Source organism: Anopheles merus, chromosome 2R (assembly GCF_017562075.2).
Source record: "Anopheles merus strain MAF chromosome 2R, AmerM5.1, whole genome shotgun sequence".
NCBI lineage: Eukaryota > Metazoa > Arthropoda > Insecta > Diptera > Culicidae > Anopheles > Anopheles merus.
The window spans coordinates 23,341,721-23,365,721 of NC_054082.1; the positions used below are offsets into that span (position 1 = coordinate 23,341,721).

At 44.4% G+C, this 24,001-nt stretch overlaps 1 protein-coding gene across 8 annotated transcripts in view; it reads left to right on the forward strand.

Moving 5' to 3' along the window:
• LOC121603549 overlaps positions 1-24,001 on the forward strand; it is a 161,407-nt gene that overhangs the window by 39,433 nt on the left and 97,973 nt on the right. For 4 of the 8 annotated variants that reach the window (XM_041932418.1, XM_041932421.1, XM_041932419.1 and 1 more), the window contains 8 exons: positions 16,897-17,002; positions 17,081-17,177; positions 17,253-17,659; positions 17,734-18,153; positions 18,226-18,362; positions 19,647-19,796; positions 19,887-20,072; positions 20,216-20,289. In XM_041932418.1, coding sequence (XP_041788352.1) covers positions 16,897-17,002; positions 17,081-17,177; positions 17,253-17,659; positions 17,734-18,153; positions 18,226-18,362; positions 19,647-19,796; positions 19,887-20,072; positions 20,216-20,289 — 1,577 coding nt within the window. Of the gene's footprint in view, positions 1-14,859; positions 15,604-16,896; positions 17,003-17,080; positions 17,178-17,252; positions 17,660-17,733; positions 18,154-18,225; positions 18,363-19,646; positions 19,797-19,886; positions 20,073-20,215; positions 20,320-24,001 lie in introns of all 8 variants that reach the window. The other 4 variants (XM_041932415.1, XM_041932416.1, XM_041932422.1 and 1 more) reach the window with 3 other exon arrangements.

Below are 24,001 nucleotides of genomic sequence, written 5' to 3' on the forward strand. Positions count from 1 at the left end.
ATTAGTGAGTTTAGGCAGGCCTTGACCGGCAGCGGTTGCTGTGCCAAAAAGAAGAAGAAGAAGATTCTATCACAACTTTGATAGGAAACAACTTGGGACCTTTTAAACTTGGGATAGAGCAATAAAACTTTGCCTGATGTATCGGATACATTCAAAAATAACGTACTACAATGGAGTTGAACAAAACCACTAAGTAACATAATGCTTTTCCTAAAAAATCTACACAACTTACCAAGTCTTGCTACACAATACGCGGCCGACAGCCTTCGTCAGAAACTCGCGTTCACCATCATCGCCGAATGCTTAAAAGCCCCGTCGGCAAGGTAACGGCAAGATAAATGATCCGTATGATAGCCCATTCCCATACACAAAAACAGCAACATCGAAAAAAAAACAACTAAAACTTACTCCTTTACGGTTCCTTAACGGCTTGCTACCTGTGCTACGCAATAGCACATTCTGCAACTTTTAGCTAATCTTAATTCACTTGAATCCATTAAAACGTGCAGCACGGGAAAGATAATCTACTGCTATCCGTGTGCCACTTTTCGGGGTACTCCACTACAGCTGTACGAAACCCATCGTCCAGCTGATTACTGCGGGCGTAGGAGTGTGGCCACTGGTCGTAATCGCCCAGCATTTACCGTGTGCTAAAGGCAAACCATTCTACAGGGATCGCAAACCCTAGGATTGGGTGGCCTTTTCGCTAGACAAACACAAAAACAAGAAGTGGTCTGTCGCGAGGAAAGGGGGAGGCACAAACTTGAGCCAAATTTCGTCCGGGCTCGATTGTGGCTGACTTAATAGACGAGTAACCGTGAGACGGGTGCGAAGAGCAGCGGATGCTTGAGTGCAACGAGCACCCCGTGGAGAGGAGTTAGCGTACACTCGATCGGTCGACTGTCAGCACCGAGCAGGCAGGGACCATTAGCCTTCGTCAGTGGCGATGGACAGTTCCGGACGGTTTGGTTGGTTGGTGTGGGGTGAGGGGTTTTAGCATATCCTGTAACCGAGAGCCAAACGTGTCGACCCTCCACACTATTGTAGCCGTTAGTGGAAGGGCAAAGGAGGCTAAAGGTTTCCTCCCCCCTGCCCCAAAAAAGCTAGAACCCACACGTGCCGAGGTAGCTTGCTTGCTTTTGCAATTATGGAAAGGGTCTCGTACCTTGTACCCGTCAGGTACAACAAGCAAAAAGCCAATGAGATCATTCCCTTCTCCGAGCGTGTTCCTATTTTTACTGCCCAGGTAAAGGCAAAGCAAGCAAGTATTAGGAAAAAAAGGAATTGTATCCACATTCGAAGGCAGAAAGACAACAGTAAGCGTGTCACTTGGGTAGCAGTGTTTGTGAGCATACTTAAAGGCTCAACGGGAGTGTTTTTTTTGTGTGTGCACATGTTGCGTCTATGTGTTGCGAGTGTGTGCTTGGCAGAAACAATGAATATTTAATTACCTCATCCAGTGCTCCGAAAGAGCTGAAATCCATGTGAAAGCTTCTGGAGAAGAACTCTCGTGTAAGCTGCGGGGCTTTTTTTTTCTTCTGTTGCCACACTATTACTACGTGCAGATACACTTTCATTTAGCGGAAGCAAAGAAAAAGGATAAACCATACCGACGTCAGACGACGATGATGGTTGGTATTGCGGAGCTCACCACGGCATGGGTCGCACCCGTACAGCTTTGCTATCCCTACTGCGCTTTCAGTGTAACTAACAGAACAGATTTCAAGAGTTAATTTTCCTAATGTACGGATAAAATTTGCAGTTCGTTGGTATCCATTTACATATGGCAGTGTGTGTGGACGGAACATGTGCACGGTTTGAAATTAGCAATCATTACGACCGCACCGCACGGGACGCTTTCAGTCGAGTGGTGATAATTGCAACGGAATTGTACAATCTTGGCAGCACCATTTTGGAGCGATATCGCCCATTGCACCCGTTGCGAAAGGGGGTTTCGTGCAATGATTCGTGCAATGAATTGTTAAGCGATGACCTAGATTGAACGTGAAATGAACTGAACACAGTAGCTCATGCACTGATTGTGCATGATGTGCTGTGTAAGTGGCTGCTTGTTGGTGAAGTGTAATGCAATTTCTGTACACAAAAAAGGTAATGAACGCGCGTTAATTATTTACCTTTACCTAGTGTATACACTTTGAAAATTACTTTTAACTATTATTACTAACTATTACTCTAGTTGCATCAATGTCGGGATGAATATTGATACTAGTTTGTTCATTTTACTCTCTTTTTATCTCCAGCTTATGGAACTGAATTTATGTGGTAAAGGTTATAGGGCCTGTTTATACTCTTATTTTTATATTTTTAATCTGTTTGGGGACTATATACTGGATGAAATATTGTTGCTGTTTTTATGATTACAAAAGGCTTGGATCTCTTAAGATCTCTTTCAGCCTTTAAAATCCCTAAAGAAATGTGTAGAGCGTTGATCTTTAGTGAAAATATTTGCTTTATATGTTTTCTCTTTCATTTGCATATTTTGAAGCATGAATTTGTTCAATTCTCATTACAGGGTTTCCCCCGATTTATTGGTTGGTTCCCATAAATTTTTGGTGGGTTCCCATATTTTTTTGGTGCGTTCCCATGATTTTTTCGCCGTTTCCCAGAATTTTTTGGTCCAATTGTATTAATATCCAATCAGAAATACCAATAAATGATGGGAACGAACTAAAAAACTATGGTATACGATCAAACAATCGTGGGAGCGCACCAAAAAATCATGGGAACCGACCAATAAATCCTGTATAGATGGTTGGTATCACAATTTTTTTAAATTATCCTTTAATTAATCAAGTAAAAAACGGCACTGTATTGTTGGATACATTTTTAATCTTACGTAGCCTTACCTTCCTCTTGAACAGTTTTAAAAAGAATTTGAATAAAACTTGTCCCAAGGGCACGGAGCAAACAACTCTGAGCCCGGGACAATGTGAACAAAACAATTGTGCTCTTTGTCCTTCTTGGAATGGCTGGGAGCAGAATCGGTTTGCCCTTTTTCGGTGTGTCGCGGTCTATGTGTCTGCCAAACAATATTTGCCTAACTGGTGGTTGGATGTTTGTTTGTGGTTTGTTGTATTTTCTTGGAACTTTTTCGCTCCATACACACAAACACATGCACACATCGTAGAGCGTTTACGTTCGGTAATATTCTTGCCGAACGTTCACATCACATCAAAAGTGGTTAAAATGTACCCTTCGACGATCGATTGAATAATACATGCGGCACTTATTTTCTTTTCCAAGCTTGAACCCCTTTCCCACCCACTGCTATTGTTGAAGCTTTGCATTGTAAACGCGCGCGTGTGCGTGTGCTATAAATTAAGCCTCTTTTTGCCCTCTCTCACCTGGAACGATGTAAAACGACCACAGTAAGCTTCGCGCATGATGAGGCAGCAGTGGAAAGAATCAAATTGCGTATGTGTCTTCATGCTGTGCTAATGAAGGAAGTGAGTGTTGTTGCTCTCACTCTAAGTACGTGGAACATACTCTGGCAGGGCTTTTCTGGGTGAGGAGACAGAGAGCATACGTCACCATCTAGCTAAAAGGCCCACATTTAAAACGATGGATCTCGGGCATCTTTTGTCTGTGTGTGTGTGTGCATGTGTGTGTGTGTATTACTGCGTATGTATGTGTGGTGAGGTGGTTTGGGAGAAAAATGTTGTAGCGATTAATTTTAGCCCATCGCCGGAAAAGGGAACTCGGCCGCTCGAACGTTTGGGGTGAGCAAAGGAGCCCGGAACGCTCGGAACAGTAGCGGAGAAGGTATGATGAGCGTACCGTATTCTGCGTGATATAAATTCTTCAAACCAAAGTGCTGTTACCGCACGGCCCGGAATGGTGAAGATCAGATTGGGGGAATGGTGCGTGAGGGGGAAGGAAGAATTTTTATTTTTACAACACCATCATTACTTTCCACTTCATTGCCAATTTTTTACATCACCTCGGTGCCTTCCATTCTCTGCTTCCTTCCGGTTCGGCTTGGTTTCGTCCGGGGACTGATTACATTTATTATTTTTCGGGGCTTCGGGACCGCCCGGAAGAGACGGGAGAGCAACAGGAGCCAGCCACCGGGTGCATGTACTATTCCTGTAAGAGGGAAAGCAAGGTGGGCACATAGAGTGAGTGAGAAGGCTTGATTAAATCTTACAAGCTGTGTCGTTGATTTGCCGGGCGTGTACGCGAGAAGGATGGGATTTGTTTCGTTTATGTTTCATACAGCAGGACCCTCAGCAACAGGCGTGTGCTGTTCGAGCTTCGAGCCGCTATTTATGGTACACTTGGTACGCTCGCTTTTTCACTCTAGCTTCGAGCAGAGTTGTTCATATGCTTTGGCCTGATGAAGGATGTTTCTGTAGTGTGTACTGTAAGTGAGCAAAAGTTTGGGTATGTTTATTTGCTGCTTTTTGCGATGAACGTGCACGGAGGGGAACGGTGCGGATGAGCCGACTGGTTAAATAATTTGCATCCATTTACATTGTGTGCCATTTTTTCTCTCTGCTTTCTGCCAGTGGGATGCTGAAAGGTGGATGATGAGAGGGAGGGGTCGGTATCATTTTCATTTAATTATGAAATGAATTGACATAGAACCGTTGCGTGGGTACCGTTGGCGAATGAAGTTTATGCTAGTCTCGATTGTAGCAAATTGAATTAATTATTTGGAATTATGCAACTTTGGGAATACAAATTCAGTGAATATGACTCAATGAAATCGCCTAGTATAGTTGAGTTCTTCGTTCAATGTTTGTAAAGACACAAATTAGAAGAAGATAAGCTGATTCTTCTTTGACTTACATTATAGTTCATATACTATATGAACGATATAAACTTTATTATGATAAAAACTAAAACATAAATGCGGTTTTTACGGAGTACCAGGCGTCTCCATATTGTACTATATTTTATCGTTTTAAAATATCTCAAACAATGACTATTCAAGAAAAAAAATCGTACAGTGGGAAATGTTATTTGTCTGCACATAATTTGTATATGAGAAAATCGAAAGAATGATAACAATTATGTATATACTTCCTCATTTCGTTGAATGTTTTGCTGATGTTTTGCGAAATTCTAAAATAGTTATTTATAAACCATATCTCCTACCTGCATCTTGGCTGCTGATTCCGTTTTGTACAAAAGCTAAATAAACTAAAAAATACATCACTCCAAAAAAGAATACAATATTCATTTAAATGCATGAACGATAGGATATCTGCATTCAGCGGCATGTTAAAAGTATTGCAAAAAATCGTGAGTCCGTTTACGACCGCTCACATCAAATCGATTCCACAAAGCATATTCAAATTAATCTTGCACTGGTGATCAAAGCATTCACATCCACCACGTTAGAGGCGACCAATAAGAAAATCGAATATATATTAAACGAACCCTTGCCAATTCATTGACTTGCCAGCAGAAGCTCACGCCGAGCTGTGTAAAGTGTCTCTGTAATACCATTGGCAGAATACTTGTTGAAGTTGCTTTGCTGAAGCAAGTAAATAGGGCAAAAAGTCAAACGTGCTCGTTACAATGCTGCACACCGTGACAATGAAACAGCGTAGTGCTGCAAGGTTTGGGCCGGTGTGAACATAGTAACGAGCAAGTAATCCACCATCAAAGTGACAATGTGAGATACGCAATTTCCTACTTCATCCTACCCACTCACATTCGCCCAACAAACCCTGTGTAACACGACGAATAGCAAGCTGCTTTCGTTTCACTTCAAAGATCAAGCAACGGTGAAACGGGCATTAATGCTGCCATGTTTTTCTCTTTACCCGGGCGTACGTTGTCGTACCGCCCCTTGTAAGGTTGACAATGTTTTTGTAAGAAAGTGTTCGCGCATAGGGTGTTTCTTTTTTTTGTTTTGTGTATGTGTAACCGTTTTCCTTCTGCACGGTAAATTCATCAACTAACAGGTTTGCATTTCCCACGAAACAATGCAAAATGTATGAGGAGGACGCAGTAGGCGCCTTTGGGGTGGGCCCGGGCGGGTAAAGCGAGCATGGCGCGACCCGTTGCACGGTTCAGTGGCGTAGAAACACAGCCGCTTGCCATGCGCCAATACGCGCCCCGGCGCTATCGGGTACCGTGTCACCGCGGAAAGCCGTTCGACCCATTTAGTCGTTTTGTGTGGAAGTTTAGCATTTAATTAAAAATTAAAATTGCTACAGCGGGCGTCGCTCTCGGGCGTCGTTTTTCTCCTGAAGCGTCCTTGGAGTGAAGTCAATCAAGCTCGAGCGCGATAGCAAGCTCTATGTGCTATGAGGGGGAGAATTGGGCGGGACGGTCCGTCGACATGGTGCATAATATCTAAGCAGGACGCTCTTTTGGCCACAGAAGATACAGGGCAAGAAATAGGAGTTATGAAAAAAGCTATATTCGAGATCGAGCAAACGGACGGACGTGTAAGTTCACGTTAGTAAGCTGACCGTGGAAGGGATCGGTGTCAAAAACGGAGAATTTTTCCACCACTCGAACAGGGTTAACAGGGTCGAAAATCGAACCGATATTGCAATATTTCAAAATTGAAATTCTCTCCTAATTAATGCCCAAACACACACATATGAACACTGGTCCAGTGGCATCGAGCTACAGGCTACATTTTGCATCACCACTATGTACGGTACAAACTGTGTTCAACTCGCTCAACAGCTTCACAGAAACACCGTAGCAGCTCGTCAACCTTCGCTATAATGTTTCAACCTTGTCGGTATCGTCATATACGCCAGCGGGTGCGGAGCTTACCATTATGAATTCATGAGTGACGTCAAGGCGACACTCGTGCAAACAGGAGTGACGTTTACCGTCGCTTGTCCGTGGGTTGTGCATTAATATTTTTTGTTTTGTTCGTTCCTTCGAAAGACAACAAAATGCTTTCATTTTCGCAGTGACGTGTAAGCGTGTGAAGCAAATGAATTTCCCGGCAAGTGAACGAAAAACTGGCTGCCCTAGGAGCATAAAGAGCTACACGGTTCTAGCTGCAGCACGGGCGCAAATATGGTCTAGGAAAAGCCAGTGTATGGAAAGCTTACACCAAAAGCTCGGAGCGCAGTGTGCACTATTTTGTTGTTGTTGTTTTTATGCTTTAAATCCTGCCATCGACCTTTCTCGGTTTGTTCCGCACGATCAAGAGAATGACAATATGTTGGGAACGTTTTTGTGGCAGGTAAACTGGGAAGAGGCGTTTTTTTTGTAGAATTTCGTTTTTTAACGGAAAAGTAGTTAACGTGGATCCCACCAAAATGAAGCATATTGCTGTGCGCCTCATCTAGTTGATTATTTTCTTCCATGGCAAGAATGTTGAGTTTGCCAAACGGTCAGCCGTGAAGTGGAATGCTGAGTGGTACGTGAGTAACAATTTGCGGTATTTGAACAGATGATGGCAAATTTACTCAAACAAAAGAAGCACTTGGCGTATTTAACGCAAGACGTTATCACCAATACTATTGCACAAATTATTGCCTTTGCACAGCTACAATGAATTGCTTGTGAATGAAAATATATATTTTTATAATACAGGAGAAACGGTTCAAACAGACCGTATTGCTAACAATATTGAAAATGTCAAAACAATTTGACACAACTGTCAATCGAAGTAAGCAGCCTTTTAAAGCTTTCTAAATTGTTTGATTCAGCCAAACGAATATTAGTCTAGATTTAAAGTCAAATTATACCGTAACAGTGATGCATTGAAACCCTGTGCTAAACCTGAAAGCACATCAGTGCAATGAAAGGAAAATCAAAATCCATTCAAATCAACTACAATAGATTATGCATCGGTACTTTTTCCTCGTTTCCATTTGTGCCAAATTCAACAGCTTCTACTCTTAGCAATTATGAATTTTGTTTTCACAAATGAGAGCTTATCCGTGCACTGTTTCTAGACAATACAGCGATGGGGCTAAGTAGCTGAAGTACGAAACGCTATCCTCATGCCACGCCTTTATTAAGCCGCTTCATGGAGCAAGATTGAAATGTATAACCAACAAACTATTATCCATCAGAATGTACTCTCCATTTTTCAGCCCAATTCGCATTGAGGTTGCCTAATTTTAATCCGATTAAAAGCAACGCATCGTAAAGGATACCATCAACGATCGTAAGTCCATTTGCAACGGCTGCAATGCCATTAACTGTGCGTGGCCACATTACGGGTCAGCTTCCGCTTGTACCGCATTCTTTGCCGCCTCGTCGGCGGGTAGTATTGCAAATTCCAGCGTTTTGTACACAATTATCACCCTTCTTACCTCTGGCCTGCATCGGAAATGCTGCCGTGCAGATGTAATCTGAAATTAACCAAACGCCTAGCACCAAAGTGCTCGCAGTGCTGCACCAGCCGGTCCCGTGGGCGTACCGTTCATCTCCCGCCATTTGCATACATCCCTGCTGAACGATTTGTAATCCAGATTAGCTTTCGACTAGCGCACCAGCTAGAATTGCAGGACGCAATTAAACAACTTTCCCACCAGCGAGCGCCAATCGATTGGTGCTTCGGGAACCACCCGAAGGACATTTCATTATCACTTCAGCCCACCACGACCTCGGGGGTCCAGGGCAAGATGAAGCACGGAGCTAATAATTAATAGCAAAACTGTTTGATGATGCTCTCCAGCTACCACGAATTCCCTTTGTTCGGTCGGTCTGGTGGGTTTATGGTCGAAAGGATACCAGAACCGGAATACCCTTGAGCGTGCGTTTCTTTATCACAGCCCGAGCGGTAAACCATCGGACAAAGAAGTGAAGTGTGCTCCGTTCTGCCTGCACAAATCAATGCTCGCCCGGGTCCGTTTTACCATAAGCCTTGGTCTGGTCCGTACGGCTTGGTTCGATGAATTGAAGCCTAACAACCACTTGGCCGTATTTCTATTGGGCGTGTGCCGCACCCCGGGAAGACACACCATCTTTATTAATAGTCCATCTCATCATACCTGTTGATTGGATCTCCGTTTGCTTCCCGGGAAAGTGCCCCAATCGGTAGGTCGCTCGGAAGGTCGCTTCCAGATGGTCATCCTGCTCAGTGCTAAAGAAAATTGAAATCAGATCGACAGCAGATGAAATAATTAATTAGAAGTGCTTTGGACGTCTACTCTCGCACGCTTTTCTCGGCCACGTGCGTTGGAGTTGTGGTTTTCACTGAATGGTTTCTCTCAGAGCAAACTTCTGCAACGATGTGGATGGGCACACGGCTGCTTTAGTGAAAGCTGCCAGCTCGAATTCATCATCCGGTTGCATTCGGTCAGATAGATAAAGCAATTTCCGACCCAACTCTACACGTATTGCGTTGTAAACTTACTCACACACCATCGTCCTGTGCCATTGGGTTTGAGATTTTTGCCCCTAGTGAGCCAATCATACCCCAAAGCATCACCGGTACAGGGCCAGCATAGAGAATTTCTCGAGCCCCTAGCACGGCGAAACAAAACAACAATCCATCTTGATTTCGTTGTTCGTGCTTGGGCTAGCAATCGATTGGAATCCTCCGCCCATGATCGGTACGCTCATGGGTTCTAGTCGCGGCGAGCGGAACGGGGCACACCAGAACCACTGCCGACTCCCAGCGCGAAAGGTAAAACAACATTCCTTTCGTGCCGAAATCGGGCTTACGGGGCCGGCCCGAAACACGCAAAGCGAAGGAATGCGTCGAAAGAATGCTTTCTCCCGGTACGGTGCAGCTGAAGGCATTTTCTCTCTGGTAGCAAGAAAATTCCTCCATTACTGCTTACGCATTTCTCGATCACTGCCCCAGGGGTAGCAAGCTCCCTTCTGGTGGAAGATATATTTGGGCCCACTTTCGGACGCTCCAGGGAGCTTTTGGCAAGCCATCCTTCCGATTCTGGGAACTGTTCATCATTATTCAATCAGTGTTGTTGCACGGTTGCGGCGAACGGTTGCGCTCGAACCGTTAAGGGAGTATGCTTTTGTATGTTGTTGTTTTTTTTACCCCTCCAGGTAGGTCCGATGGATAATTGAAAGACTGATTGATGATTTGTGCTCGGTGGTTAGGGAGAAAACAATAAAGTATCAAACCTTCCAGTGGGCAGCGGGCAGCACAGCGCATTTAACAGACAAATTAAGTCAAATGATACTTTCGGCAGAAAATGTGGGTGGGTTTTTGGCAAATTGTCGACCAAAATCATTCACTGTTTCCACAATAACATTACGTAGCTTGGTTGTTAAAAACTGAAATTGTTGATGCTTGCAGAGTAGGATTTGCTATGACCAAGTTTTACAACTGAATTAAAGTTTGATCAGCTTCTTGAAAACTATTTATCTTCCGATAAGTTATGATCATACTACAATATTCCAAATAAAAGATATGAAACAGTAAGTCCAAACATTTAACAGACTTTTCGCATTTTTCCTGTATGGTGCAATTTTGAAACTTCCATCCCATTACTCCTTTTCGTTATGAAATTGGAAACACTATAAAAAGTCCTAATTTATTGTAAGGAATATTCCGTCTATTTTAGACGGCAAATAATGCCCTTTTTATACTGTCCAGTAGACGAGCAGGGTTTTAAATCTAATAAAACCATTTACAGTGCTTCTAAAATTGTCATCTCCTAAAAATCTTATAGCAACACATGATTACAGGCAAGCAAGGAACTTGCCTGCAACTAGTAGGCCAACTAATTGTTTCACCTAGATTTCCTACAGTAGCATTACCAACATTGGGGCCCTTTTCGTTTGAAGTTCGCAGGCTGAAATTTCAGCCTGTCAGCTGTTTTCTTTGTATAGCAGTTTTCAAGCAGCTATCTATGTGAGTATAATATACAGGGGGGCTGATCCCAAGGTGTATTAATTTAAAAGGCTGATTTTTATCGCTTCTACTTCTGAATGATGATTTTAAGAGTGTTTTGAGTATTCGTCAAGCCTCCAGAAAGCTCGTTGGAGCAAAAGTTTTCACTCGTTTGTCAAAAAGTGATGTTCAAAATTGGTTATAAAAATATCTGACAGGCAATATCTGAAGAACGTATGGAGTATATATGATAACAATAAAACGGGAAGTGATAGTGACATCAATATTGAAGACTACCAATTTTAAATGTTTCAAAAATTTAGTATATTAAATAGTACCGCACCCATCAACAAAAGATTAAAATTAATGGAAATTGTAAATTAATGACAAAAAATACAACTCACCCGAAAAATCTTTTAAGCTTAAACTACAAAAATTCTGTACTACGAACCACCGAATGCATCGGGTTTCATCGAGCTCAGCACCACACTCATCATGGGTTACAATTATTTTTGTGCAAGCGTCTGCGTGAACTTGTCTTCAATAACACTAACTACCCTGACACAATGATTTAACAGACGTGTGACACCCACCTGGTCCTTTTGATTACCCTTCAGTACAGTGGTCAACAATCGGTTCGTCTGCCATCAGTGTGTAGTTAGATGCTGAAAGGGTTTATACTGTTCCCGCAACAGGCACACATCCATGGTCGGCTAGTCGGTGGCAGCCACCCGACTAAACCTTCATCCCATTCATCTTCCTCAACCAAATGTGTCATGGAATGAATTACCCAAGCAAAAAAAAAAAACAAAGTATTGCAACCAGGTAGAAACGGTTCCATGGGTGGATGGAAAAGATGAATGTTACCCATGCTAAAAATAGATTATTGACAATTTCCGTTCCCAAACGGATGGAGCGGGACTTTGCTGGTATGTCCAGCCTGGCAGCATATTGCATTGCATTACAGTAACTGGATTAATGGTAGCGGTGCCACCCATCTGTTCATGGTCTGATGCCGAAGCTAACTGGATGGAAACTGATCAGTGCGCAGAAATCGAGCGATGTAAATGAGTTCCTAAGAGCAGCCCAGTTAGGGCAAGACAGAAAAGGGAATGGCGAAGGCACTGCACAAAAGAATGCCTCCACAACAGCATAAAACCCCTGTGAATTGTGAACGCTCAGGTGTTCTATTGTGATGTATCTGTAGCCGTGGGATTCCTTCTGCCATACAATCCATCTCTAGTCACAGCCACACTGTATAGTCATGTGAATATGGGTGAAAACTCTCCTCGGGGATGCATGGGTGAGTGGCCTCGATACAGAACGATTGCCGGATGGAGCGGCGTGATAGCAAGTACAGCATTGGGTGACATTTTTAATTGGCCTCATGTTGCCTTATTCCAGCAGGCTTTCAATGGGTGCTTTATTTTCAAGCGAACTGAAAAAACAATGAAAGAAGATGGCCAGAATTGTATCTTGCTGGGTTGTGTGTTTATTGCATTGCGGAGATGTACTTGTTTTGCAGTACATTCCAGTTCTCTGAAGCAGATAATTAAACCAGAAGGAGAATGCTTGTATTGCAAAGAGTCAAAGTTGTGGGTTTCCATTTTGGAATGAAGTCTTTTGTGGATGCGTTCTCAGTCAAATTGTTAGCTGATTTGCAAATGATTTCCTTTGTAAAATTAGCAGCAATTTGAGTGAGCATTTTTATTACATTGTTGTGGTCTACTCGTAAAAAGAGCAAATCTTGTCATATTCAAACTTATGCTCTCCATTGTATAAACTAAATATTGAAGTTCATTTCATCGGATTTAAACCCCCAACCTGCCGCTTTATCTTCATTATTTAATTACTCCCTCAAATATGATGACGCTGAAACGCTAAAAGCATCACTTTGTAATTCCTAAAAATATCGTGCGTCATTTGCTGGTGAAACTTTTCACACCACACCTTCAGCTGCCCAGCACCATGTTTGGTGGTGGAATCACTCATAAGCCGATGATTAAATCACAGCGTGACGATAGCAGGAAGTGAAATAACACAAAGAGAAAGCCAAACTACAAACGAAACCGAGGGTTGAGGGAGAACAAAACAAAATAAAAAAAACTAAACGCCACGGCTTATCGCCCGCACCCATCCTGTCCGACCGATCGATGCGGTGACAGAAACGAACCGGAAAATCAGGTCGCCTGGCGTCCCGCCGTGAGCGGAATAAATGAGAATGCTTCTCGGCTTCGAAGAAATTTTTCATCCACCCATCACTAGTTGCCGTTGCGGATGCTTGATCACATTGTTCTCGGTTCATTGTAGGGATTTATGGCGAGTTCATAAAACGCTCGCGCTAGCTGCAGTAAAGCGGTGACAGTGCAGTAGGTGACTTTTCAGTTCCGGCAAAAAAAAGGTTTGTAAACGGTCCCGTGATCTGATGGACGGAACGGTTCGTAAGATGCGTGGGGCTGGTACCGATTACACTGTTAGCTGGTGGTGGTGTAGCTACTGATTGTTCCTTCCTTCCATAAAGAACACAGTTATTAACCATACAATGCAAGGAAGGCTCATTCTAAAATGGCACATTGCTAAGAATGCCAAAAACCTAATTATAGGTAGATTCTAATTTGAGAATATTATTTGAGTAATAATCGAGACTTGGGCCGGTCTGGTGGTACAGTCGTCACCTCGTACGACTTAACAACACGCCCGTCATGGGTTCAAGCCCCGAATAGACCGTGCCCCCGTACGTAGGACTGACTATCCTGCTATGGTAACAATAAGTCACTGAAAGCCAAGCTCACTTCACTAGTGGGTTCAAGCAGGCCTTGACCGACAGCGGTTGTTGTGCCAAACAAGAAGAAGAAGAATCGAGAAATCAGTTATTTAGATTTTGTGAGTAATGTCCGATCATTTTAATTTATGTCATACATTCAACAAATGAACCGTATATACCAGAAAACTATTATGAATAGCGTTAGAAAGCATTATGAGATAGATAAGCTCTTATATCTACAAAAAAATCGCCAAAACTATTCTAATGCTCACATGTTTTGTGTGCGTGATGGTTGTGCTCCTGCAAGCGTTTGCAGCGTATGTGTTATTGTTATTTTTTTTTGTGGCAATCACAGCGCATGACAAGCATTTAATTGCTTCACTTGTTAATTTTCATACTTCATTGCACCGGGGTTGCGTGTGGGAATGGGCACAATGCGATCAAAGGTAGGGTTGTGTGCGCGTATTGCTATCAGCAACCGACTGCTGCCACTGACATTCTGGAATGTAAATTCAACGGTAACATAATTCGTTTCATGCCAACCGCTTCGGTGAACCTTTGTGATTGGCCGTACCGCTTTCCGGGAATGATCGGTATTGCAAACGATTTTTAAAAAGTATCGATAGAATTACCTGTGCGTTACTGCATTTTGCAGTACCCGGGCGGTGGAAGGGTGTTGAAGGGAAAGGGGTTTTTTTCTTTGTAATTGAGAATTTCAATTTGTTTTTTCATTGAATTTTACATCGGTTATATGATCAGGGGTTTGCATACCACGGGTACACGGTAGTTAGCTCTCACGCCAGATACTTACCCCCCCCTCTCCCCCCTGCCTATCACACATTCAAAAGCCACAAAGCCACCATGTACGCTGCAGGTATATTAGCAAATATTTAATTAACATACTTTATCGATGCACATTGCGCTCCGGAACGAAGCGGGTAGTGGGTTTTGTGCTGTGAGCTGGTTTGCAGATATTTTTGTTTTACTTACTGAACTTACAAGGGAGAGGAATTAATGTGCAAAAACTATTATTTTATCTCGGGGTTTTTATTGGCAAGTTTTTTACAAACTTTGTTTAATATTCGCTTCTGATAAAACATCCTACATTGCGTTACATGCATCATACACGGGCATAGATCTACATTAAGCAACACTTCAACCTACATCACTGTTTCATCCAATACTGATAATGATATGTAACCCTCCCCTTCCCCTTACGCTACCCTTTACCATTTCAATTACACTGTTTTTTTTTCCTTTTTTCAATTATTCTATCTCATACACAGCGCATCAAAGCAAATCAATCATCAATCGACACATTTCTCTGTACTTTCAGCTATGAGATTGGCAGTAGTCGGTGGTGGTAAAAAATAATAGAAAGGAGAGAGAGAGAAACAAAACAAAAAACAAATATCAATCTGATTGGTGTCGTTTCGGATAAAGTTTCGGCAGAACCTACACCACACACCACAAACCCACAATCGGCTTTACCCAAAACAAGAAAGTGCATCGCAATTCGGATCACACAAATAAACTCACCCCAGCATCGGCGTATTCAAGAGCTGCTAGTTCGATGCAAATTCGGTAACTTGTCAAACAACACACTGCCAGCATCCTCCCTTGTGTGCCCGTGTCGCAGTGCTCCCTTTCACTGTTTCTTTGCTCACTAGCACAAGTGTTGAAACAAGAACTACCAACGTTTTTGATCGTTCGCGTAGCCCCTGGTACCGATTCCTTTTCCCTCCGTGGTAATTACGCACAAGAACGTAACAACAAACAAATAACAGAAAATAAACGTTATTTGTGGGCTGACGGATCACCATTCACTCCGAGAGAACCTTCGCAACGCAAGGCATAGCGTCCTGTAGGCTAAATTCCCAGAGCAGCGCCCTTTAATTCGATCGACAGTACCAAGATTGCACTGAACAGCCACACCAGTACCACCATCCACCACGACCTCCGGCTTCGACCTAATCTGAACCAGCCCTGAACAAACCACCACACAAAAAGCCCCCCACAGCTTTCTCATCCTCCAGTATAGGCCGTAGATATGAGCCATGGCAAAACTGCGCCATTACAGGTGTTTTTTTTTTCGTTTCTACCCGTTCGATTTGTTTTACGAATTTTGCGTTCCCATTTATGCATTTCCGTTGCCCGGTTTAAACACCGCCACACACTGCAAGCCGCACGGTCGTGTTTACACGTTCACGTTCTTGTTCTACTGCTGTGATGCGCCCGTCTTTTCCTATCTCTATAGCTTCTGCGTTGCATTACTCTCGCGCTTTCCTTCTCTTTTTTTGCTCTATCCTTATTTTTTCAGTGCAGAATATCTTCTAACTTACGTTTATGCAAAGAATATTTGCCATTGTTTCATGCTTCGGGTTGTCGTTTTACGACCTTTTCTTTCACAACCTGTTCGTCGTGGGTAATTGCCCTCTCTCTCTCTCTACACTCTTCGTTTGCTCTGCTGCTTGAACTATCCACATGCTTTTCTTGCTCGGAATGCGTTTTGTGCTTATGTTCTGTCTTTGTTTGTTTGTATGGAAATAATAATGCTTAATGATTTTACTCGTTTCATAAAAAAAAATTGTTTGTTATATTTTAAATTTCTTACTAATTACGTTACTCCGTTAAGTTTGATCTATTTTTCCTAGAATATTGATTTTATGTCATCCTTATGTTCATTTTATGTGCATATTGTTTCATGATATGCACGCACCTAGACGCGGTTCGATTCGATGCTTTCTGCTGTTATGATGATTTCAACACTTTTCACCATTCATTAATTTTTAAATTAATAATTGTCCATCTTTCACTATTGCATTTTTTACAATATCTAAAGGATTACACCGATCAATCAATACTGTAATTGAATTATGTATTGTTTAAAAAAAACCTACTTTTTACAAAATGTTACTTGTAAAAACCTAGACGCTATTATACCTGAAACTCACTACGGAAGATATACAATTAGGTCATCTGTTATGATTTATTTACATTTTTGAAATGCTTAATTCAGCTTTTTCTTTTCTGCTATACGCTGTTACGTGAGTTGTCCGTGTTGTCGTTTGTGCCAGTTGAGACGCATTGCCGAAGGCATAACGCTAAATTGTGCCAACATATAACAAAAAAAAAAACACACTCATCACACCTGCACTTTGCCAGTTTGACAAGTTCAGTTCGAAACACAAATAGCGCATGCCTGTGTTTGACACATCTTAGATGAGTTGCTGCAAATTCGTTCACACTTTTGCATACCTTTAAGCAGAGCAGGCCTAGCAGAGCGTGTGGAAAAAATAATCCATTTCTTTATGTTTCTCTGGTTTTATCGCCCATTCTTTCAACCCGGTTCTGCGGCGGCGCCTTGCATCAGGACCATGACGGCGATCTGCTTTGTCTGCAACCTGCCTATCATGTCTCACCAGGTGGGACTGGTATGGCAGGGTGGAAACGGTTGGGACGATCTGGTCCGCGAGCAGGTAAGTAGGCGCTGAAGCTAAACTCACGTGACGTCATGTGACTGTGACTGACTGTTTTCGTTCCCCTTTCGCCTGCAGGTCGAAGAGTCCACCATTCGCCAGCGCCTCGGAGGACGTCGCGATTCGGCGGCACAGATATCCGGCGCTTCACCTCCTAGTACCTCACCACCGCCAGGTAAGTGATTCACAATAGACAATTCTTCGGTAGAAAAGCAGCATTGTATAAATGTTTCACCACTTCCCGACACAGGAGCTCAGCGACGTCGCCGGAGCTCACTCGCGCAGCTAACCGACATCCTGCGCGAATGGAGCGGCGGTGGCTCGAAACGCCAGAAAGCCCCGCTGAACCGTCGCGAGACGCTCGCCGATCTCGCGCGCAGCCTGCCCTGGAACAAGGCGACGACGGGCGAATCGTACAACAATCAGAACAATTCGGGCCACGCTCCGCCGCTGCGCAAGCGCCGCGAGTCGAGCGCGGACTCGGGCGTGAAGAGCTGGTCCTACCGGCGCGACTCGCACGTGTCCGACTTCCGCAAGGAGCGAGAGTGGGAGCGCGAGCGCGAGAAGGAGCGCGAGCGCGAGCGAGAGCGCGAACGGGAACGGGAGCGCGAACGAGATCGTGATGAATACATCTACTCGACGGACAATTATCGAAATGTAAGTACGAGTGACATCGATTTGCATTCTAACAGCTAATACGCTAATACACGTTTGTCGATCGATTCTTGCAGGGTTCGCGACGCAACTCGAACGACTCTAGCCGCGATCGATCGTCCCGCCGCGACAGTACGATCGGAGGAACGGCCACCCCACCCCCACCACCACCGAAGGTGGTTGGAACGCAGCGGAAGCGCAAAGATTCGCTCGTGGTCGCGGAAATGCCCAACTTCCGGCAGGAACAGCGACCTTCCACCAGCTCGACTGCGTCCGATTCGGGCCCACTGTTTGTGGCAGTCGCTCACGTGGACAGTGCCTGCCAGGCGCTGCCACCGCCCACCATCATCACCAGCTCGGTCACACCGCCCGCCACCAGTCCGACCGCGCAGAAAGGACGCCGCGATTCGACCACACAGTGTGGGACGAAAATGACGCGCAGGGACTCGCGCGTCAGTCCCGAGCGGGCCCAACGGCTCTCTAAGTTGCAGCGGCAGGTGAGTGCGAAAATGCAGATTCGGATGTTCCTTGTCGAATGAACGATGAGGTAACTTTATTTCGCTTTGCAGGCAACCGCTTACGACGAGTCGTGCTTGCCGCCGGGAGGCTGGAGTCGCCGAAGCTCACAGCCAGCGCTCAGCCCGGACGGTGAAGGGCCGGAACGGCAGGCCCGGAGGGACAGTCTCAGTCCGGATAGTGCTTCTAGGTGAGTGAAGTGCTCGGTAGAAGCTTTATTATGGAATTTAAATTCTATTTTCCATTTTTAAAGATAAAGGCGTTGAATTCTTCAATATAGGGGCCCTTTCCATTTTAAGTTGGTAGGCTGAAATCACAGCCTGTCAGCTGTTTGCATTGTATAGCAGTTTTCGATCAGTTATCAAAGTGGGTATAATACACAGGTGGGCTTATCCCAAGGTGTATGTATTTAAAAGGCTAATTTTTATCGCTTCTGCTTCTGAATGAAGATTTTAAGAGTGTTTTGTGTATTGGACAAGTTACCACAAAGTTACCACAAAGTTTGAGCAAAAGTAACGGGTGAACGTCCCGTTAAAAAGTGATATTCGAATTTGGTTATAAAAAACATGCATAGAGACCACCTGGTCTACATAAACATTGATTCTAGATTCCACCACCTGATCTCTTTAATGCACCTTGTGATAAATGAAAACACCATGATAATTGTTTTGCCATGTTTTCGAGCAGGTACTCGAATCTAGTTATAACTTTGAGGCTAAAATAATCTAGATTGAAAATCGCAGGCTAGTTTTATGTGTTTACATGATTTCAGCCTCCAACTGTCAAACTCCATACAAAAAGCTGACTAGAATCGTGAAAGGCTCCATAAATAGATATTTATAGCTAAAATTTATGTGTTAAAAAATGCTAATTAGAATACGATACAGAAAAATAACATTAACTTTCTCAAATTTGATTGGCTAATTTTTTTTGTCATTTATTCATTAATGATCATGCGAATCTTATACATGCAGTTGAAAATTAATCAAAATTAGTTACAATCATTGCCAACCAATAGCCGGCATTGCGAATAAATGAAAAGTTGTTTAAAGTTCATTTTGGTTTAACCAAATGCATTTGTTGTTCATTCCTGTCCAAACAGTTAACGACTGCTCGATATCGCATATAGCCAAACACGGGGAAAAAATCGAGCAGTATAATTCAACGACTGTAAGTTTGTTTCGCATACGTTCTTGACAGTCGTTTGCTTAACGACGGCTTATCACCAGTCGTTACAATTAACAAATGAACTCAATGCGTTCGCAATGCCGAAATTCTAGCAATATTTAACAACTCTGGTTAATTTTTAACGACTGTAAATTTTAAACCATTACTTTCGCGATGCCAGCTAATATCATATTATTGGTTAGAGCAATCATGTTAGTAAACATGATCATATTCCTCGATCACATCGACGATTTTCACTGAATATTTCCGAATGTACTACTAACCTGTTTTCTTTCCCCACCGGCAGAGGGCGCCGTGATTCGCGCTCCCATCTGTCGCCGGACCGGAGCCACGAGCGGGAGGGAAGCCCACGACGCAGCCGCCGCCTTCGCCGACAATCATCCTCAGCCGCCCGGCAGCCCCGCTCGCCCGATTCCTCCAGCTGCTGTTCCTCAAGGTAAGAGCTTTCAGCAGCCGCCCTCCATTTGCAAAAAGCTTTCCATTTGCTGAAGCTTTCGATGCTTGCCTCCTTCGATGTCGCCCACAGGGATGCAAGTCCTTGCGCCCGTCCGCCCCCACCGACCGAAAGCACGGCCCGGCCCTCCATCCGTCGGCAGTCGACGACCGAGGAGATCCTGATTGCGCGTGGCTTTCGCCGCCAAAGCACGACCGAGGAGATGATACGCTGCCGCAACTTTCGCCGCCAAAGCTCGCAAAGCGATGACACCAGCCGGTAAGTACGCAGCCACAGGGCTGCGAGAGCGAAAGCTTGATCCGCGGCTTTCTCGCTCTCTGTCGCTCTCTTTCTCTCACTCTCACACACACTCTATTCTCACTACCGTCGGGTTGCTTTCGTTTTCGGTGTTCCACACACAGCTACCGTGGCAGGCGTGATTCGAGCGCACAGATAATCGACGGCACCATCGGCACGATGACGGTGGAAACCACGAGTACGTTTTTCGATTCTAGTACACAAACAGGTATGATTAGTGTGTGTATGTGTGTGTTCGTGCGTGGCCGTCTGTTCGTGTGCGTGTCTGTGTGAGTGAGTGGCCAGCTAGGCTTTCTAGATAGCGAAACCATTCCTCAGCTTACCTGAGTCCATAAATGAATCATCCATCCACAGTTGAACCGTTTGCTGTTTTGTGCTGATTGAGTTTGTGTGAGTGCGTGTGAAGCTATCCAGCCAGCTGGGTATCAGCTACGCGTGTCGCAAGCGTTCTGGAAGAAGAGAGAGAGGTCGTTGGGTTGTTTACATTCGGGTACTGATATGGGCTGTGCAGTTATTCACCGCTAAAGTAAGGGGGCGAAAAGGACAGATCCCTGGTGCCGTCGGTGTCGAGCGATTACTTTGCGTTATCCCTGATCTCTGCCTCTCTTACTCTCCACCTCCCACTTCCCCCTTACGTCACGATTAGAATATTCAAAATGTATCCCCACCGGTACCGAGGCAAGCCCAACGGAAACTCAAGCTTGGGACTGCATAATGAATGAAACTGCCGCTTGGTGGAGACTTTTTGCCTGCGTCATTCATCTGTCATGTAACGGCTGGCGGACGGGCGGACCCGGCCGGTGGATGGATCCTTTTTCCTACTCATCCATCCTCCGGCCGCATACGCCCTGCTACCCCTCTACCCTACGCTCGCTAATCTTGCCGCACTCGACGGCACTCTGCATCGGCGGACCGGGTAGATTACAAAACTACTGACAAAACATTTGCCAACCTTTCCGCCCTTGCCTGGCCGTCTATTTTATCGTTCCATTATAAATGAATCGTTCCGAAAAGATGATTTATTTCATCGACGGAGGTGTGGCAAGGCAAGGTGGTTCCGCTCCGGAAGCGGACGGTGACATGTGGCGGAAATGAACGTCCCGGTGTGAAATTGGGAGGCAAACGCTGCAGATGATTGTAAATAATTATTGTCCATCGCGTTCCCGGCGACACGCCTGGCTGCCGTCGCAGTTGGCATCCAGGGGCGATGATTGGCCATAATGGATATGAAAATGAAGCGTTTACACTTTGGTTTGTTGTTGAATCTCGCAATGAAAAGCGAGATTTAATTGGGATGGACAACAGCAGGTGAATATGCTGAACGATAATAACTAGGTTTCTTGAGCAATTTATTTCATTGACAACTTTACGAGGCTTAAATATTATGAATTTCAAAATTAACTAGCAATACTTACCCATATTCATATAATTAATATCGTTTTACAACACTTTTAAGACAACACAATCCATACAGGAAGAAAACTCTACAAAAGAACCGTCCTTATTTATTCAGTCAATTGTTTGAACGTTTATCTTTATATTCTCTTATAATATTTAGATATTTTTTAAACGTAAAAGCTGAATGGAACCTAAATCTGGAAAATGACTAAATTATGGTACAACAAAAGCCATTTGTTACGTTCGATACTGCTTGGTTTTTAAAGCAAACGAAATTAATTAAATTCTACACTTCACTGGAAACAGCTGCATTTCAAAGAAAATGTGCTTCCCCCAAATCGGGTTGAAGCAAAAGGTTGACTTACTTTCAAAGAGAAGTTTCCCCTTTTTGGACAGCGAACTCTACATGCCTGAAAGTGAAAATCTTTAAATAGCAGCAACAACGGGTAGAAGAAAAAAAAAAACAAAAGAAATACCCCACGTTCCGCGAACCACAAACCGGAGGAGACCAGGGGAAAACCAACAACTGAATGAAAACATTGTTCCACTTCCTGCAACGCAACGTGCCGCCGTTTTGGCTTTTCTCCTTTCACTGCAATCGTTGCGTAAAAACGGGTTCCCTGAATTTGACAAGCCGTACGATAAGGACCGGGCACGCATACTGGGTGGGAAATGTGAAATAAATGATGTTTCTGCCTTCCAAGGACTTAAGCCATTTGAAGCATCTTTTGCGCGGCTGCCTCTTTCTGCTCGCCCTTGCACGCCCTTGCTCAACTGACCGACCGACGGAATGGTGCTTTGTACGGTTTGGCTGAACGAGTTTAACTTCAAAGACGGACTTCGCTATGCTCTCCAGCCACCAGCCCAGTGGACCAATTAGCTTTCGCTTTACTGTTTGCCCGGGTTGCCTGGGCACCGAAGGTGACAATTTTCCTTAAGCACCAACCCCTGCTCAGCGGGTACGAGCAGGGGACGCAGGAGGGCACATAATTGTTTGCTCCGGTAGCTTCTTTTGCTCAGCTGCACGCTTACGCACGTCCGACGCACCGCCATGTCGCACCAAAACCCCGGAAGAAACGGACAAGATTCTGTGTGTGCCCGAGACAGCGAGACACCGGTTCTGGGTGGGCTGAAACATCCTGCGCTCGTCACGGTGCCACACGGTGCTATCTGAGGCAGCTAATTAAATTTTACGAATGACCTACCAGCCCGACCAGCTCGGGTCAGATTTGTGAAAGCCGTGCCGGAGACAGGTGAATGGTGATGTGCCTGAAATGCCGGACCGGTCTTGAGCCTGCCGGTCTAGCCGGGATGGTAAGCAGCAGATGGGGTGCTCTGTCACTCGGCAGTGTTGCGGGCTTGTCTGAAGCTTTGCAGGAAACTTGTGCCTCTAAGCCCTTACCTCACGGATCAGAGGAATGCATGGACGCGAAGTGTATCACGCGGTTGAACTGTTCTGGCAGTATTGGTCAAGCGAAAGAAGCGCTGCCATCGACGGATAGTGTTAAACGTTGCTAATGACAGTTCAAGATGAGCATTGGGTTGGTTGAAAATTTTACACAAAAATTCAAAAAGTTACATGAATTATACATTGGATTAATATTGTACTATTTTTTGCGCATTTCATGTTGCCGAGATGCTTTCGTTTCCTTCACTACCAAAAGCTGCCAATTGTATTCCAAGAAACCAATCATCCTCGTCCTGCCCAACAGACTTTCCAGCCTGAATAGTAACGAGAAAGAATGATAATTTTGATCTTCTTTGGGACAAAACGTACTGAAATGATACGTCAGACAAGAGCATGTGAATAGTTGAACAACAAACGTCTCGTACAATTGCAAAACAGCAAAACAACAAACCGTCAATGACGCTTTTACCTTTAAATAGAGTAAATGCTATTCTTAGAACACTGTTTTCACCGTCTAATTTTAAATATCTTCATTAAAAACCATCGCCATCCCAGCTGATTTGCATCGACAGCTCTGATTTCCAGCTAAAACTCGAATTATCATCGTTTGCACACGCGCGCCGCTCAATGCTGGCGGCAAAATCGAAACCCACCACCGGTAAGGTGTTTTGTTAAATTTAAAGCCTCACCAGCTTATCGCCACGGTGATGAGGCAGTGGCGGGACCAAATCGATCCTGTTATGCTAATGGTTTGACAGCCCGATAAGTATGGGGCGATGCAGGGCGAAACTTCACTCACGCCCACCGGCTTGCTGTCAGCAGCAACCGGTAAGAGGCACCCTGCCCGGAGAGGTTGCGCACGCGTTCGTCTGCTCGTGTGCCTGTCGGCGCTGTGCTGCTATCCCCAGTTCGCCCAGCAGTACTTACATTGACACCGACGTTATCAGTCCCAAAATTAGAATTGCTTTTCATTCATCGGCCATGTTACCGATGCGGCACCCAACGCGCAAATGTTGTTGAAGATTGTGGTCGCCCCCGCATGTATTCCACCGAAAAATCGCTCGTGCTTGGAGCGTACGCAGGG